At 48.2% G+C, this 18,017-nt stretch overlaps 1 protein-coding gene across 1 annotated transcript in view; it reads right to left on the bottom strand.

Moving 5' to 3' along the window:
- USP34 (ubiquitin specific peptidase 34) overlaps window positions 1–18,017 on the bottom strand; it is a 3,618,222-nt gene that overhangs the window by 52,197 nt on the left and 3,548,008 nt on the right. The window contains exon 78 of the mRNA XM_069608012.1: window positions 17,171–17,330. Within this exon, the coding sequence (XP_069464113.1) occupies window positions 17,171–17,330 (160 nt within the window). The remainder of the gene's footprint in view (window positions 1–17,170; window positions 17,331–18,017) is intronic.

The raw sequence follows: 18,017 nt of genomic DNA, 5'->3' as shown, positions 1-18,017 counted from the left end.
AAACACTGGCCAGCAGCTGCATTCTATCCCCATCGAGAAACACTGTCAGTGAGAAGAAGAAGGGTGTGAGGGGGACATCCCAGAATGCTGAACGCAGAGCAGTAATTACCGTGACTTAGAAGGTGAAAAAGAGCACAATTTACCTTGCGCAGGCCGATGCACACATGCTTTCTGACACTGGCATGCAATAATGGAGCTGATCAGATGGCAAAGAATTTGCCCAGTGACAACACTGGAAGAAAAAGAAATGCTGCATGCAAATGGCAGGCTGGGCGCATCAAACATCTGAACGTTTGGGGAAACTGTGAACCTGTGAATGGGCTAAGAAAAGACAGCTGCCCATTTCAATGGACATTGCCATGCAAGCTGCCTCCCAGTGCCCCATATGCTGTGAAGTAAAGCGATGTGCACTGGAGAAGAAACCTTGAGGCGCTTTGAGGAAATGTGAAAAAACGCAGCCAGCAAAATGCGAGCTACATTGCAAGGGTTGGAGTAATTGATGCGACATTATGGCGTTCCAGATGGAATAAAATCTGACAAAGGTAGCCGTTTTGCAAGAGACAACATGCAGAACTGGGCTTCGGAGTATGACATGAACACTGCACATTAGCCATGATCCAGAAGCCTCAAGGCTTAGTGCAAGAATGAATGATTTGTTGAAGCAAATAAAGAAACTGACTCAGACTAAAGCTCTCAAGGCGTGGCCCACGAAATCAGCAGACACCCTTTGGGAAACTGACAAGTGAAAAACCAGAGGCTTTAAAGACACTAGTTGTATGGTAAACTGGAAAAAATAAACAAGGCTGCTTGTGCAAGCAACTGCAGGCAGTATTGGACTGAAAGACTATCTTTGAAAATGGAGTGATGCCAGCAGGGCAAACCAAATCGAGCATGAGACACTGGAAGCAAGTTGGCGCCTGGCATTCATGAACGCTTTGGTGCAAAGAAAAGCATTGAGCTATTGAGAAGTGTGATTTGGGTACTTATAATTTTGCTTTTGCAAAAAAACACAGGTCCATCTGAGGTACCATTGACCAACTATGATCGCATTGCACAAATGAGTTTGTGATTAGGCCATTACACCCCATATGTTTGAAGGCAAATAAGCACCCAGTACCACACAGAAGGGTGAAAAAAAATGGTTGAGGTAGCAATGATATGAAAGTGTGTAGTCACATGATAAGATATCTGAAGGCGGGGGTGGTATTAAGGAAAGGGGTGGATGACACCGATATTGTACTTTTATGAAATTCTAACATTTCTGTTTGTTTTTTGCCTAGGCAAAAACCAAGAAAGTAGCGTGCCATGATTGGGGTTAGACGTGTGCAATTATCGGGCGCTTCAGATCAGTCAAGCAGACGCATTCTCAGAGAAAGCGGGTCACTGCGGGGTGCCATGTGAACATTGAACATTTCCTGCACCGCACTCAATGCTACTGACATGCGGGATGACGTTTGACTACAACCTGCGAGAAGTGCCCATCAGACTAGTAACTTTTACAGAACTGCCACGGTGCTGACTTGGCATATTGTTAGACACGTGATGCTGCACATTCACAAATGATTTAATGGGTGGTTTTAATAACTAGTTTGATATGTTGTTTTTTTTAAAGGGACTGTGGAGAAAGCAACCGGATAGGGTTGTGGACTATAACATCATGTGACACAAACAGCTGTGTGAAACAGAACCTGAATGCCAAAATGCTGTGACATGGTTGAAATGCATTTTGAGATGAATCTGTGAAAAACAAAATGTTCTGCTCTTCCAACTCAATTTCTTTAACCAGAGTTGTTTTTTTTAAAAACATTTACTACGTTGCACGTAGCCAGGAGAATGATTTATGAATTGTGGGGCTAGCAGGGTTATGCGAGCAGGAGCGTACAATGTTTTCGAGATAAAAAGAGTGCACACACAAGCTATCTGTGTGTATCTTAAGGTTTTACATTGAAGAAATGCTGCCATGAATATGAGCTCTAATTAGAGATAGTAGAAGTTGAGACACAAGGATATTTTTACAGCCTTAGGACGGGTAAAAGAAACCATGACTGACTTGATACACATTTTATGACACGGTTTTGTTGAACCAGCAAGTTTCATATTTTTGTGGGGACAGCTGTCTCCAGCACACTGATACAAAGAGTTACTTTTTATTGTAGACACTTAGAGTAATCCATTTAGTTGTTTGTATTGATGTTAGTGACATATTGAGTTTTGATGCAAATTAGTAGAACAGTTTTTTTTAGAAACCTGGTGCCCATGTGTTAATCTTGCTCATGAAATTAGATGGTTTTTGGTTGGGTTCCACATACATTGGGGGTACTGTCTAATCACACAGCCCATAGTCACACTTGTAGGTCCTGGGAACAGGGGGGTGGGTAGGCCCTTATACTGGAAGGATGCCAGCTTTAGAGCTGGTGACCGTACATAAATGCAATAGCGCATTTTAGATTAACACCAGATTGTCTTGTTATATTAACCACTTTCTGCTTATTAACTGAGGATTCGTTATATGATCATTTTTAGGTATTTTGTTTAGGCTAGCTTGTGGCTAGGGTAAATGTCACTATGCACATTATATACATTTTTGTTTAGGTAGGGATTTTATTAACCTTGCATGCCGAGCTGACTAACATGTAGAAGACAGGTTGCTTAAACCTCTTGGAAAGCACCAAGATCTTTAACTACCTCACTTATCACTGCACTACATACAATGTTAATAGATATAAGCCAGCATTGTCGCCCACACTTTGAAAAGGGGTGGAAGGTAGTGGGATAGAAAGTGCGACATATCGCATATTAGGTTCATTAGAGGGATGCATTAACAGCTAAGACTAATAGCTTATTCAAAGTATGTGCTAAATGCTGAAACAGATCTTTACAGATGAATTTAGTAACGTGTTGTGATAGTAGCGCCTACATTAATCAAGAGCTACATTGAAGGTGCAGGCCTCAAAGGAAAGCAAAGTTGCATTGTGCACAGAAAGGCAGGGCAGAGGCCCAAGTTTAGTAGCTATTAGAGACCTGTATTTGAGTGCTTAAAGCATTATAGTACTTGGATAGCCAGGCTTTGTAGTCAAGGCACTATGACACTAGCTGGTGAGGTACAGGGCCGGTAAAGCTTGCCCGCTAGAGGTTAATGGCGATGCATATTATTTCAGCTCCTCTTTTCGCCACAGTGGCTCTGCAATGCTTGGTAAACAAATCCTCTTTTGCATGAGAAGGACTGGTACGGCCTCGTACTCACTGATAACAAACATTCCTGGGCTTTTGCAGATGGAGGCTCCGAGGTTGGGAGAGGCAGAGAAGGGAACGCGTTGGAAACTAACTGAGCTGGGTTTTTCCATCAGTGGACATGTTTTTGCACTAAGAAAGTGCTGGAACAGTGCGTCACGTTGACTGACAGCACAAGATTACAAAATGCACATGCACCCATGACTCAGGGGGCGATTCATCCGCGGACTGCTATGGAGCAGTATGTGCCCGGAGCAGGATACCTTAGGCAGCTCCTTGTGGCGCTGTCATCTACAGAGCTGGCTGAGCAAGCAGTTCGTTGTAGACGGCCTGGGTCTCCAGCGCTAATGATAACATCCAAGGAACGTAAGACTGTGTTCCTCTAATGAGATTTGTGATTTTCTCTAACTTGAATTCCAAATTGCTGCTATATTTACTGTTCTGTTATATTATGCTATATGTCTAATAAATGCTAGATTTATACTGAAGGTGTCATTTCTCTAGCATGAGTTCATTGCTTGGCACGAGCGGACCTGTAAGTGGGTGAAATTGGGTAATTTATGCTAATACGGGCTGGTCCCTGGGGAGAAATACCCCTTTTGAATACAGGGTCGATCTCCTTAGAGTCGGCCCAGTGACAGAACCTAGACCATTTAATCTTGTACTAGCTCCTAGTAGCCTTGGTCCAAGCGCCCTGAATGATTTCTAGGTTAGCTTGTGATAGAACCAGGTGTTTCAGCGTAACCTGCTCAGGAACCACACTGCAAGGGCTAACTTCTGTGGGGCTGGGTGGATGACCCTGCTCCCTGTTGCACCAGGAGATGAACTGGGCCCAGCGGCAGGTGAATGAGAGGCCTGTCCGAGAGGCTGATAAACTCCGTGAACCACGGTCTCACGGGCCACCACAGAGCTATCAGAATGATGCTGAGTGGACATGATTCCTTTATCTTGCAGACCACCCTGTGGAACAGGGGCATAGGAGGGAAGGCATACGCTGTCATGCCACGCCACTGAATTTGGAAGGAGTCGCCAGGAAGCCGGGGCCCTGTCCCTGCCAGGACACAAACTGTTGGCACTTCTTGTTGTCCTAGCAGGCAAAGAGATCCACCAGAGGATGCCCCCATCTGCTGAAGATCTCCAGCAGCACCTGATCGTTCAATTGCCACTCGTAATTGCCAGTTCCCAGTCTGCTGAGTCTCTCCGCTTCCAGGTGGACTCCCCCGGAAGGTGGATGGCCCTCAGGTAAATGTTATTCTCAAGGGCCCAGTCCCACATGCTGACTGCTAGGTTGCACAGTGGAGGGGAACTGGTACCACACTACTTGTTGACATAGTACATGCTGGTGGAGTTGTCCGTCTGGAGGAGGCCGACCTGAGGAATCTGTTGTAATGGTGACTCGCGGGGCCGGCTGCCGGAAGGGCCCGCCTGTCTGCATATTGCAGTCCCTGGACCACCATGTGAGGTCCGGGCGCAGAGATGGAGGAATGCCGACGAGCTCCGCTTGGGAGCCCTGCTCCTGATTCCATGAGGCTGCGAAGTGCAGCTGCAATCTCCCCATCTTGAGTCTTATGTAGGGTACAGCCAATAGGACCGCTGCCATGATGCCTAATAAGTGTTGGTACCACCAGGCCGAGGTCGGTTCTCAGGTGAGGAAGTGATTAGTGGCCCTCTTGATGGCCGTGACCTTGTCCTCCAAGGGGAAAACTCTCTCGGAGTTTGCGTCCCATATGAGGCCCAGGAAGGTCAGGCTCTGCGTAAGCTGCAGCTGAGACTTCTTGAGGTTGATCGAAAACCTCAGCTCGTGGAGTGTGATCATAAGGGTGGAGGAAGTGTGTTGAAGCGCCTGCAGGGATCTCACCCTGACGATCCAGTCATCCAGGTACGGGTAGACGTGGTGGCCCTGCGCCCTGAAGAGGGCTGCCACCACATTCATGAGCCTGGTGAATACCCTGGGGCTGAATTGAGGCCAAAGGGTAGCACCTTGTATTGGACGTGGCAGCCCATGATCTTGAATTGTAGGAAGGAGCAATGCGGCTGCCAAATCGGGACGTTTAGATAAGCGTCCTTCAGATCCAGGGAGCACATCCAGTCTCCCCTGCACAATGTCTCTGCAATCAGTCCTGGCATAATTTTTGAAGAGGGAGGGAGAGGTTGAGGGTGGAAAGGTCCAACACAACTCTCAGGGCAGCCTGGTTCTTCTTTTGTATGGTGAAAATCCTGGAATAGAAGCCCAATCCTCGCTGGGAGGCTGGGACTTCTTCCACGGCCTTGCTCTCGATGAGCGACTGAACTTCCGCCAACAGAGTTGCTGCCCCAATCTGTGGGAGTGGAGGGGAAGAAGGAGGAGAGGAAAGGATAGGTAGGCAGTAGCCCATGGATACTACTACAAAGAGGATCCAGGGGTCAGCAAACATCTGATGGCAAAACTGTGCGCGAAGGCGAGTCTGCCCCCCACTGGAGACACGTGGACCCAAAGGCACGTGTTATGCCTTCTTTCCCTCTGAGGCTGTTGCGGAGGAGGGGGACTGAAAAAAGCCCTTGCTCCCCCTTTTGTTGTTTTCACCGGTCTTGACTCAGTGAATGGTCAGGCTGTCTGTTTTTGGATGCCGCAAAACCCTCCGAACGCCCGCCCCCTGTCGGAGCGCTGATGTGACTAGGTGTACGCCTTGGGCATGGCCGTCGTAAGAATAAAGACTTTGCAGTTTGCAAACTCTTTTTCTTTTTATCTAACTCCTCATCGGTGGTGGAGTGAAAGAGGTCTCCCCCTTGAATGGAAGGTCCAATATGCGTACCTAGACGTCTGGGTTAAATTTAATAGCCCAAACCCAGGCAGTCCTTCTCATGTCCGTGGCAATGCATATGGCCCGGCCAGAGGTGTCAATGTGGGCCACGGTGGACTCCATGATGTCTTGCACCACCATTTTAGCCTCTGCCATTCCCGCCTTGAAACGTGACTGGCTCTGCACCAGATGTTCTGGAAGGAAGTCAGCTATTTCCTGCAAAAGCCTCTGCTTAACGGCTGCCAGCATGGCATCCGCATTCGACTGACAAAGATACAGCAAAGCGTTGGAATAAAACCTCTTCCCGTACACCTCCAAGATCTTCTCCTCCTTGCCTAGCAGCGCTGAGGATGAGGTGGCAGAGGACTGCGGCTTTGAATAGAGTAATGTTGTAGCAATCAACGAAGAGTGTGGTTGAGGGTGAGCCGAAAGAAAGAGTGGATCCCCCTCCATTTGCCTATACTTGGCGTCCAGGCGCCGATTTATAGGCTGGGTCGAATGGGGCTTGAGCCACCCCTTTTTGGCCAAGGTGACAACGTCCTTCTGCATCAGGACTCCCTTTCTAGCCGCAGGGTCATAGAGTGAGGACCTCTGCAAGTAACCCTGCCTACGGTTGTTCGACTTCGGGTTGAGGAAGCCCAAGTACTCTGCCAGACCTGCGAGTCGTTCATGGAAGGGCCTGGCTGACAATGGTGTGTCAGGGTTTTCTTCCTCGTCTGTGTCCACCAGAGTGTCCGAGGTGTCGAGACTGGAGCCAGAATCGAAGGAGCCAGCGTGGGCAGCAGGGGCTGCACCGGGGCATGCAGCGCTGGAGCCATAGGATGAATTACTATTGGTGCAGGCAGAGGGGCCAGAGGGAGCATGTCCCCGATTACATCCCTAAGGATGGACCCCATCTGAGGAGATCTCATGAGCGTGAGGAACTTTTCAAAGAACCTGTCCTCACAAGCCGGTGGGGTGGCAAGTGATATTGACGGGGCAGCGGACGGCTGCTGAGCCCGGTGTGTACTCTGTCTAGCTGTTTGCGAGGTAAGCCTGCCTTCGCTGCTGATAGATAAGCTGTAGGCCACGTACATGGTCGACACCAGTCCCACCTTGTAACTCGTTCTCCCACCTGCTACGTTCCTCGGGGCCGTATTGGACGAGCAGCCATCTTGTCTGGCGCAGTGGCCATCTTGTCAAGCTGCATCCCATGAGCCGAACTCGTGATGCTTGGCTCACTGGGCCCGGCCTCCTCCAGGACTCTTGGCGATGGAGCATGAGACCAACCCCGCACCTCAGGCCGAGGCCTGGTAGTGCTGCGTGCATGCGCCCCCTCGGACATGACGCCAGTACAAAAGGGCATAGCCCCTCGGGTGTACACAGGGTAAAAGAACCTTGCGGCCCCTCAGCACTGTCTCTGGAAGGATCTAAAGACCCCTCGGCCTGGTGGCCGGTAGCTGAATTTGCCTGGGTACCCGTGCTGGTGCGAGAACCTGAGAGGTGCTTCCCATCTGGGCGTTGCCTTGGAAAGGAGTCGCTCTTGCGGGGTGCGCTGGAAACGAGCGGCCCTCTCTTGGGCCTTGCTTCAAGTCCTCTGGAGATGACTTCTCGAGCACCCTCCACCTACTTCAAAGCACACGAAGAAAGTGTGTTGCATGTAGTGCAACCCTTTCATCTGTGGTCAGGGCTAAGGCAGTAGAGGAAAAAAGCGTGGGGATCTGATGTAGGGAAGAGCCCCTTGCAGGCTGGACACCTGCTGAAGCCCGCTAAAGTCGACATGTGCTGGGGAGGAGCGTGGCGCCAGAGGACAGAGTACCTGAATGATAAAAGTAGACCAAAAAGACAGAAGAAAGTATCCCGGGAAGAGCGTGTGGTATTACATGCCCGAAGCCATACCCAGGAGCGCTGGTGGTATCGGCCCGTTCCCGTCGACGTGGAAAAGGGGACGGAGGAGTGGCGCCGGGGGCAGAGTGAGGGGAGCGCATGCTCCCAGGGCCGTGCCCCTGCACGCTTCTAAATTTAATGGGGAAGAAGGTTTTTTCTGGCGAAAAAGGTTCTGTCTCCCGTCCCTAGCGAGGGACACCCCACGCAGTATGGAGGAAAGGGGAGGGGACGTAAGAGTAAGAGTACGTCTCTGACCGGTACTCCCCTCTGAAGACCAGAAGAAGCAGTCACCCCTCTGGTAGAGTGGGCCCTAAGCTCTGCTGGAGCCTCCTTGCCACACGGATTGACAACATTCAGCAATGCACAGCACTATCCACCGTGAGATGGTTTGTTTAGTGACTGCTTGCCACCAAACTGGAGTGTGAAAAAGCGACAAACCACTAGCTGGACATTCTTCCTGATTGAGCCAATCCTTGCCAGGTAAAAGCTCAACACCCTCTTGGTATTCAACCTGTGGAGCCTCTCCCCGTCCTTCGAAGGATGGGGCAGAGGGGAAAAAGCTGGAAGGTCTATACTTTGAACCATATGCAATTGCAAAACCACCTTCAGCAGATATTTCGGGCGCACCTTCAGGGAGACCTTTTCTTTAAAGACTTTGAGGAAAGAGGCCCTGCTAGAGAGTGCCTGCAATGCAATTCACTGACCCTTCTAGAGGGCGTGATCTGTTTTCAATGTGACTAGTCTGAAGGGAGCAGAATGCAAGGGCTCAAATGGAGCTGCCATCAGAAACGTTAGGACTACATTCAGGTCCCATTCTGGGACTACAAAAGGCAAAGTAGGAAAGCAATAAACAAGACCTTTCAAAAACTGCGCCACCACAGGAATGGTAGAGAAAGAACCCTGCTCTGACGTCCTCTTAAAAATGGACAGAACCACCAGATACCCCTTCACCTTGCCCATTTGCAAACCTGATTTGCTAGGGCAAACAGAAACTCCATCACTGATGAAGTAGGATACGACATTGGGACCATCCCTTTCACCAGGTCACAAACGTTCTCCACCTACACAAGTGGAAGGTCTGCGTGCAGCCAACAGCACCTACAGTACCTCTTCATCGAGGTCCCAGTCACTGAACCTCATCCTCTTAATAGCCACGCATGCAGATTGAGGGGATCCTGGTTTGGGTGCAGAACACTGCCTTCCGACTTAGACAAGAGGTCCCGTCTCTGAGCAAACCAGAGACGTGGGCATACAGCCAGCTCCAGGAGATCCTGGTACCACATCCTCCTCGCCCCATCTGGGGTGATCAGGGTCAGGTGCACTCTGAATCCCTGTAACCTCCTGAGAGTGCAAGGGACGACCAGTATCGGTGGGAATGCATAATGGCAGATGTAGACCCACTCTACTAAAAAATGCACCCCCCAAAGCCGCCCTGTAGGGAAATTCCCTCAAACAGAACTGCTTGCATTTTGTGTTGTTCACCTTAACAAACAGATCCACCGTCCGGGTGCCCCACTTGGTGAAGATCTCTGTAGTGACCTCTGGGCTTAGCTCCTACTTGTGGGAATCCCCTGTTAGATGAGCCATATTGTCTCCAGCATCCAGAGCCATAGCTGCATGGCCTTCCTGTACAAGGGTAGTGATCCCACACTTCCCCGCTTGTTGAGGTAATGCATGGTTACTGTGTTGTCAGGTAATATTAGGACATGCTTCCCCTGTAGTGGAGGCGCAAAAGCAGCCAGCGTCTGTCTGACTGCCTGCGCTCCAGCAGATTGATGCAGCAACTTTTCTCTTCCTGAGACCAATGACCGCTGATTTGTAGTGTGCCGCAATGGACTCCCCAGCCCTGCAGCGAGGCATCCGTGACCACTTGCACATTCGACAATAGCGCCCACAACTGTCTCCCACCAACCTGTTTGAATTGACTCTCCACCAGGTGAGGTCATTTGCCACTGACCTGGACACCTGGAGCACATCTGACATCTGGCCGTGGTACTGCGACCACTGGCCAATGAAGGGATCTCAGGCATTCAGAGTCTCGCCTGCGGCACCAGTAACATACAGGATAACATGAAGCCCAGTAATCGCAAGAAAGCCCATGCCGGCAGACTGCTGGAGGTCTGGAAAAGACTGACCATGTATGCGACGTTGGTGACTCTTCTCGGGAGGAAAGACCTTCCCTTCCCGCGTGTCCCAGACTGCTCCGATGAACTGGAGTTTCTGTGCCTATTAGGTGAGGGATTTCTAAGTTCGGGGCTAAACCACAAGTCGTGCAGCTGTAAGCAGATGTCCTCGAGATGACTCGAAACTTGTTCTGGTGACCGTGCTCGGACAAGCCAATCGTCTAAGTACAGGAACACAAAGATGCCCGCTCTCCTGAGGTGGGCTGCTTCTATCGCCAACATCTTGGTAAAGACCCGGGTGCAAAGGTCAAGCCAAATGGGAGCACCTGGAAATGGTAGTTGTGTCCCCAATAGGCGTTCTGAAGATCTAGCGACACCAGACAGTCTTTGAACTGTAGAGCCTGAAGAATTTCTCTCAACATCACCATACTAAATTTGTATTTCCTCAGATATTCATTCAAGTCTCTGAGGTCCAGGATGGGATGGAGAGCACCCCCCTTCTTGGGAACCAAGTAGTACTGGGAGTACCAACCCAAACCTACCTCGTTGGCTGGGATTGTCTCCAGCTCTTCCTGCAGCTACCGCTATGGCTGACGGGTGGAGGTCTGTCAGTCAATGTGTCTGCAGCCGCCGACTGCTTTGACCTCTACGCGGCCGTGGGAATATTCACTGCCCCCGTTTGGCTTGGGACGCTTGCGCGTGTCTACAAAAAGTGGAGTACTTCATGTACTGCCTTCCTCTGGTACCGAAGGAATAAGCTTGGCATGGAGGTTGTTGCTGCACTCGTCTGCCTTGGGTCCAAAAAGATGCTCCCCATCGAAGGGCAAGTTGAGCAATTTTGCTTGGATATTTGGGAAAACCCTTGACCCGCTCAAATACACAGACATGCGTAATACCTCTGACACAGTACTCCAGAGAATGTGTGAGAAGTTGGAGAAGGCACAATAGGCATTTGGGTGATTTGACCGGAGGCAAAGACCTTTTTTTCCACTGTGCCAGTTGGAAGGTTTGACGTCGATGTCGAGGGCCTTGACGAGACTGTTGCGTCCGGTACAACTAAGCCCTCCGTGTTCGTGTCGGATGTCAGAAATGGCAGGTCACCTCTCGCCGGGTTAAGTTTGTTTGTGTGCTCTGTGTCGACTGCCAGCATCGATCACGGGCACTGCCACAAGGCAATATCCGGGTCAGTTATCGCTGCATTGAAGGGCAAAGCCCGTTCGGTTTGCAGCCTGCGGTAAAGGATGTCGGTCAGGTCATACTGTGACTCGGCTACGACTGAGCACTGAGTCACAAGGCCACGATGACCTTTCTCGACCACCTTGTGGTAATGCAAATTTGGGTGCGCATAAGGGTTGAGCTGCTGGAGCTCCACATCTGGAGATGTGTCCAGTCCTTTGGCATCATGGAGACCCTCCAGTACCTGAAGCAACCCTGCCTGGTCCACCATAAAATCAAGCAACGGATACCCCATCGGTGTTAACTTAAATGGAATTGGGCACCCTCCTATTTGTGCCAGATAGACCGGGCGCAGTTGGAGCTTGATCGGCCAGCGGCATCGGCCTTCTCAAATACCTTAAGGATTTCAGATTTAAAATCCTCCCACTCCCTTCCTAGACGCACCCTTTGTAGGGTACGACTTACACTTACCGTCCGACAAGTCGGAATCCAGTCTGTGCTTTTTCTTGTGCGATGACAAGGAGTGGTATGATTCACTCCGAGAGTGGGAGCATTTATGACGACGACCCTCATGATGTTTTTCAGGCTCCGATGAGTGTGGGAGCGACTTTGCCTGGGATTTGGACTGAGCATTCCCTCACTGCTTTTGGGTTCATTTAAAGGCAGGAACCACATTGCTCAGTGTCATGCTCTACTCTGGAACACCACACACAAATAACATGTGGGTCAATGAGGGACATTTTGGAGTTGCAGACCTTGCAACATTTGAATCACTAGGATTTAGGCCCCGACATACTGATGCAGTAATTCGATCGAAATCGAGTGTGCTTTGAATTGAGTGCTGAGGGTGTGGAAAAACGGAACTGAGGTACAGGGGGCATAGTACAACCTTTCATAGGACGCTCAATGTCACGTCTGATCGAGGAATGGCGTGGCCGTATACGAGGGAGTCGTCGATGATGGCGATGTTGATCGGCACTACTCCTCTAGTCGAAAATTCTCTGAGCAGGTGGCGCTGGATAGGTGTCTATCAAATTGAGGAATCTATGGGAGAATGCAATCCACTGAAATGCAAAATTATATCAATAGTAACTGCCAGATTAGACTACTGTAATAGCCTAGGTGCCCCAGTGTACCCTATTGCTAGACTCTGGAGTCTAGAATTCAGCAGCACAGATCTTACTGCGCCTGGGCTACAGAGATCACATCTCACCAGCACTTCAGTATTTACATTGGCTACTTGTATGTAGGAGAAACGCGTTTAAAAGGCTTTGCATAGCTTTCAAAGCAATTCAAGGAAAAAGACCAACATTTATGCAGGCAGAACTCAACAGATACAATCCCAATTTAAACCTCTTATCAGCTTCTGTCAAGACTTTGGTGGTGCCCACCTAAATTGGGAGGAGCATCCTTTTCAACTCTTGCACCACAACTATGCAACTCTCTCCCCAAAGAGATTAGAACCATACACCAGTACCCCCAATTTAAAAACGCCATCAAGTCATGGCTGTTCATCTAACAGCTCTAGTCCAATTTCCCAGCCACTCCACCTGCTAGATAGTTGTTGAACGACCCACAGAAGCCGGCCCTCACACCCTACCTGCATATTGCCTTCAGTAAGTAGCTAATGTTTTCTCTGACACCACAACACCTACGTTCTGACCCTCCCCTCACAATCCTATTAACTTCACAATTACTATTTACAGTAACATTCCTCTGTTGATACTTTCTCTAATCATTGGGTGGTTTGTTTCGGATACTATCTTTATATATAACGCAAAATGTATGTGTGTATGTTTGTCCGGCTACACAAATCCACACCATTGAACCCACTACCAAATTTTGCATGGATTCCTCATTTGTCCGGGGCAAGATTGTAGTCTATGTTTGAATGCAAAAAATTCACTCCATAGACACCCTCATTTACTGATGCTCACCCCGATTCACTACAGTAGGTACTAGAAGGAGGCAACATGGGTACTCCTTTAAAATGTATTACTACTGTATACAGTTCGAAAGTGTTTAATAAAGTATTTTTAAAGGGAATTTACAAAAAAAACATTTTATCATGCCACTCCAAATCTGGGAAATGGCAAGGTTACAGTTTACTTAATTAAGTTCATTGACGAGAAGAGAGCACAATCAATCAATATTTCTTGGACATTTTCTCAAATGTGCTGAAGCCACTGAGTAAGTGAAACATGCCGCACAAAAACAAACCGCTCCATCTGATGCAAAGTGAAAATCAATATCAAGTGCTTTTCAAACACAACAACAAACAACAGCATGACTTGCCGAACTGAGGACAAGAGCAACATCCTCCAGGGCACATGAGACACCAGAGCGAACTGAAGCAAGACTTGCCAACAAGAGGACAAGAGCAAGATCCTCCAGGGCGCATGAGACACCACTCGATCAGGACACGTGCAATGTCAGGTACCCCAGCTAGTTGCACAATATGTATAACTTCCTCTTGGCACTCCCTTACCAGACAATTATTTATATTCAATAAAGCTCTATCTATATTATATATGTCTACTATATTTCTTTCTGCTGTACTTCCAACACACATAATACCAGAGTGTATTGTTTTCAATTTCAATCCAACCATATGTATAGGCAGCCTTATCTCCGTTATCTGGTAAAATCTACTGCTTGACCGGAATGCACTTACTGTGTAGCTATTCCTTCAAATAACTGACTTCTGCACCAAAGTAATGCTGATATGACAATCGTCAACTTTTGCAGTTGTTTTGAAAGACAATTCAATAAAACTAAAGAATCCAGTGCCTCAAGAGGCATATATTATTGCTTCTTTCTCTGCACCTGAGGTCTATGTTTTTGATGCTAGGTGGGATAGCTCTTTTATCTTATCTCCCGGTTTGTACTCCCTGTATGCTTTCAAAACATAAGCTAATGCTTGGCCCGGTTACATCTGTGTCCATGTGGGATTACTCATAGCAAATGTACCACCATCAATGGAGAGTGGAACAAATGAGCACATCTCAAGACCATCATGCATCCATAACTAGTATTAACACATTTCTCAACACACCCAAGCTATACCCAACCTCCTAAAATGAGGCTGCCAATAAGGTTCCATCTCTCTCTCCTGATGGACACTTCCTTTTTCTAACAAAAGGCCATTCAGCTACAACATACAACCCTACTCACATGCTCATTATACCCTGTTTTGCCTTGCCTTTTGTTTTGGTACACCACCTTGTTTACACTTTGCTCACCTTTTCTCCATCCAATTCCCCTTTCCCCCTATCTTTTCCCCTCCTCTACCCCTCTAGGGTAAGGACCCAGAACTTTAAGACCACTATGGTGGTGACTGGCACAGTTCCAAAACCAAATTATATACCCTCTATTTAACAAATTCTATCTGCCAAGGGCTCCATCATAAGGGCAAACCAAAGAAGAGTGTGAAGCACCTCTCTGCATAGTTTCAATGTACTTGAAACTATCCAGTTGACCCTTACCATACCTGTCGGCTCAGAGTATACTTCTCCTAACAACCTCCTCCAGTTTGGCACTAATGCTGCAATCACCCCCTCCAGAAATTGCCACTCCACCCGATCAAAAGCCTTTTGGCATATAGGGAAATGATTACCCCCTCTACCTCCTCTGCATAATTTATCAGGTTAATCGCTTTCCTGAGTTTATCTGCACCATGGTGTTCTAAAACAAAACGCACTTGATCTAAATGGATCAAACTCAGCAATACTAGGTTCAGTCAGGTGGCTAACTGCTTTGTAAATAACTTCCTGTCCATATTTAACAATGATAATCGGCCTTCAGAAGCACAATTCTTAGTATCTTTCCCTTAAATAATAGATCTAAGAAATGACTGGGGAAGCCATTCCCCTCGAGAATAGCATTAAACAATCTTCGCCAATATGGGGGCCAGGATTTCTTAAATGGTATTACCATTATTATTATGAAATGTATTAAGCGTGGACCTGGCTTAGAGAAGCACTGGAGTGCTTTACAGAGGTATACAACAGTACAGCTGCATAACGGATTGCTTTTCAGAGGTAACAACAGAACAGATATATAGCGGGTGTAGGATACAGCGGGCACAGAGGAGGGGTACATATGTACCGGGAAGTGGGGAGCAGAGGGGCGGCCGGCATCTAGCGAGTCAGACGGCGCGAAGGGCGGTGTGATTTCCTAGGTATTGAGGTGGTGAGATTCCTTGAAAAGGTGCGTCTTGAATTCTTTTCTGAATTGTAGGAGTGTGGGGGCGAGTCTGATGCGGACTGGGAGGAGGTTCCATAGTCTTGGGGCATAGGCGGTGTGTTGTCTGGTCCATTCCTTTTTGCAGCAGCGGATTTCAAGTGCGCACGTGTCCTGGTTTGCGATGGTGCGCTGTCCGCCGGGGATGCCGAGTTTCTCCACAAGTTATCTGGGTGACTTGAGGGCAACTGCCTTATAGATGATGCAGCAAGACTTGAAGGTGATTCGTGCATGCAGTAGGCACCACTGAAGATCAATGAGGACGGGGTGATGTGGCCATATCTGCAATAACCCTTGATGAGGCATGTAGCCGCGTGTAGCACACAGAAGGGGCACAAGTGAGGACGAGGGGAAGCCTACGAGGAGTGCATTGCCACCATCCAGGTGGGATAGGACTAGTGCTGGAACTGTGGATCTAAAGCTGTCCTGAGGGAGGAAGGGATTGACTTTCCGCAGGAGGGAGAGCTGATACCAAGCTGTCCTAGTTTTCTTAGCTTTGTGTGTCTTGAAGGAGAGGTTTTTGTTGATGTGGGACCCAAGGGACTTGGTACAGGAGCTGAGCTCTGATATGAAGCCCTCAAAGTTAATGGTTGATAGCCAGGTCTGTATGTCTGGGTGTTCGGTGTTGTTGGTGAGGAGTAGGAATTCGGTCTTGGAGGGGTTGAGCTTCAAGTATGCACTGGACATACAAGACTTGATTAGCGAAAGGCAGGTTTTGAGCCTATGGATGTCCTTGATGGAGTCGATCTTGAGGTATAGCTGTGTGTCGTCTGCGTATTGATGGATGTGGATTTTGTGTGTGGCTAGGAGGGCTCCCAGCGGATACATGTATAGATTGAAGATCACTGGGAGAGGATCAAACCCGTCGGGACTCTACAGGTGACGGGTAGCATTGGCGATCTAGAGGAATCCATTTGACCAAACTGCTGGAGTTTGGCGATGTAGGACTTGAACCAGCGTAGTACAAGGTTGATGATCCCCAGCGTAGTACAAAGTTGATGTAGGGATCCGTAATTAGGGCTCAAAAAACAGAACCCTACTCCACTGGTGGTATAGCGCCAAAGGTCAATCACGAGCCACAATTAGTAGTTTTGCAGAAAATATTGTATTCAAAAATGCCCTTTCTGAGACACGTGTTTGGGTGATAACACTCGCCTTTATCAATCATGGCTAGCGGGTTTCAGTGTTTGTCACTTTAAAAGTTTAGGTTGGTTGTCTTGTTCATGAGATAAATCCCTCCTCACAAGAGGTGGTCTTGTTCAAAAGCGTCGGCGTCAGGCAGCAGAAGCCACATGGCTTCCGTACGTCTAGCTCTGTCTAGCGCTCTCGACTCTCCCTCATGGCTTTGAGTTGGCTCCAAGGGCCGTAAATGCCATAGACCCTCCTTTGCCTCAACAGCGCCTTAGCCGAGGCACGGTTATCAGCTTCCTTCTCTTAAATCATCCTGCTACTTTTTCCATTTCACCTGACCAAGGCATCTCATCCCGGGTGATGGGGTGAAATGGAGGGGAGGGGGGCACTAGATGAGCGAGTACCAGGCCATCAGCGTTCCATGTTCGTCACACCCTTTAATGGTCTCGTGGGCTTCCTTTTTCTTCCCAGACAGTCCTTTTTTTTTAAGATCCCAGTCTAAACTAGTTTAAAAGTTTGCCAAAAGAAAATGTCTTTCAAATTAAGTGGCTACTAAAAAAGATGTGGTTAGTTAACAGCTTGAAAAAAACAATTTAAAGTATGTAACGAAAAAGACCAAACCTTTTGTTTTCTTGTCTTTGGCTTCTTGCTCTTGCAATAAACTCCTTTGCTGTTGGCAAGTCTTGCATTTGTTAAGAAGTTCTTGCAGAGTGGAAATCAGAGCTGGGTTAAGCTGCTTTGGCGTGTGTACAGAGAGCAACAGTGCAAGGGCTCGTAGGTCCTAAAAAATTAATCAAATTGTAATGACCATTAATCATTAATTGAAAAATAAATTGTCACATACAAGAATGCATATTGGTGTACTGTGTTTTATGCAAAGACCAATGCCATAGTCTTTACTGCGATATCACACTACCGGCAAGTGCCATACAGGTGGGGTAGCCTATGTCCTTGTGTTACAAAATACTGTTATATACCCTCATGACACAGCCCCCCCCCCGACTAAAAAAGAGGGCCATACACACCCCTTGTGAGTACATACATTCCATGATGAGTCATGGAACATGTTAGATGGCCCCCATTTTCAGACATGTTTTTTTCCCCAATAAGTTTTTATTAAAGCTTTTTAGAGAACAAAGACAAACAAACAATGCCCCATTGCCCAACAACCCCCCCCAGGCCACCTCACCCCCCCATCCAAAATGTCCTTTGAAGGCTCTTAAACATATACAAACAAAATAGTAACACATTGCATGATTGGCCGGCCGGGCTAGCTAGTTAGTTCGTTAAGCTACTTTCTTAAGGAGAATCGCTGCAATAGTGTTCACAAGTCCGACTCATCCTGGGGGCTAATTATGCCCAGTAGCTCCATGGCCTTGGGGCACCAGGCTCGCCGGGCTCCCATTCTTAGGTATGTTAGCAAGTTGGACCAGTCTGAGATGAACCGCAAATGGTCCCCTTGGATTGA

This window comes from Ambystoma mexicanum, chromosome 4q (assembly GCF_040938575.1).
Source record: "Ambystoma mexicanum isolate Mex_15411 chromosome 4q, UKY_AmexF1_1, whole genome shotgun sequence".
Classification (NCBI taxonomy): domain Eukaryota; kingdom Metazoa; phylum Chordata; class Amphibia; order Caudata; family Ambystomatidae; genus Ambystoma; species Ambystoma mexicanum.
The sequence above is the reverse complement of the archived record's forward strand: the minus strand, read 5'-3'. Positions and strand labels throughout refer to the sequence as shown.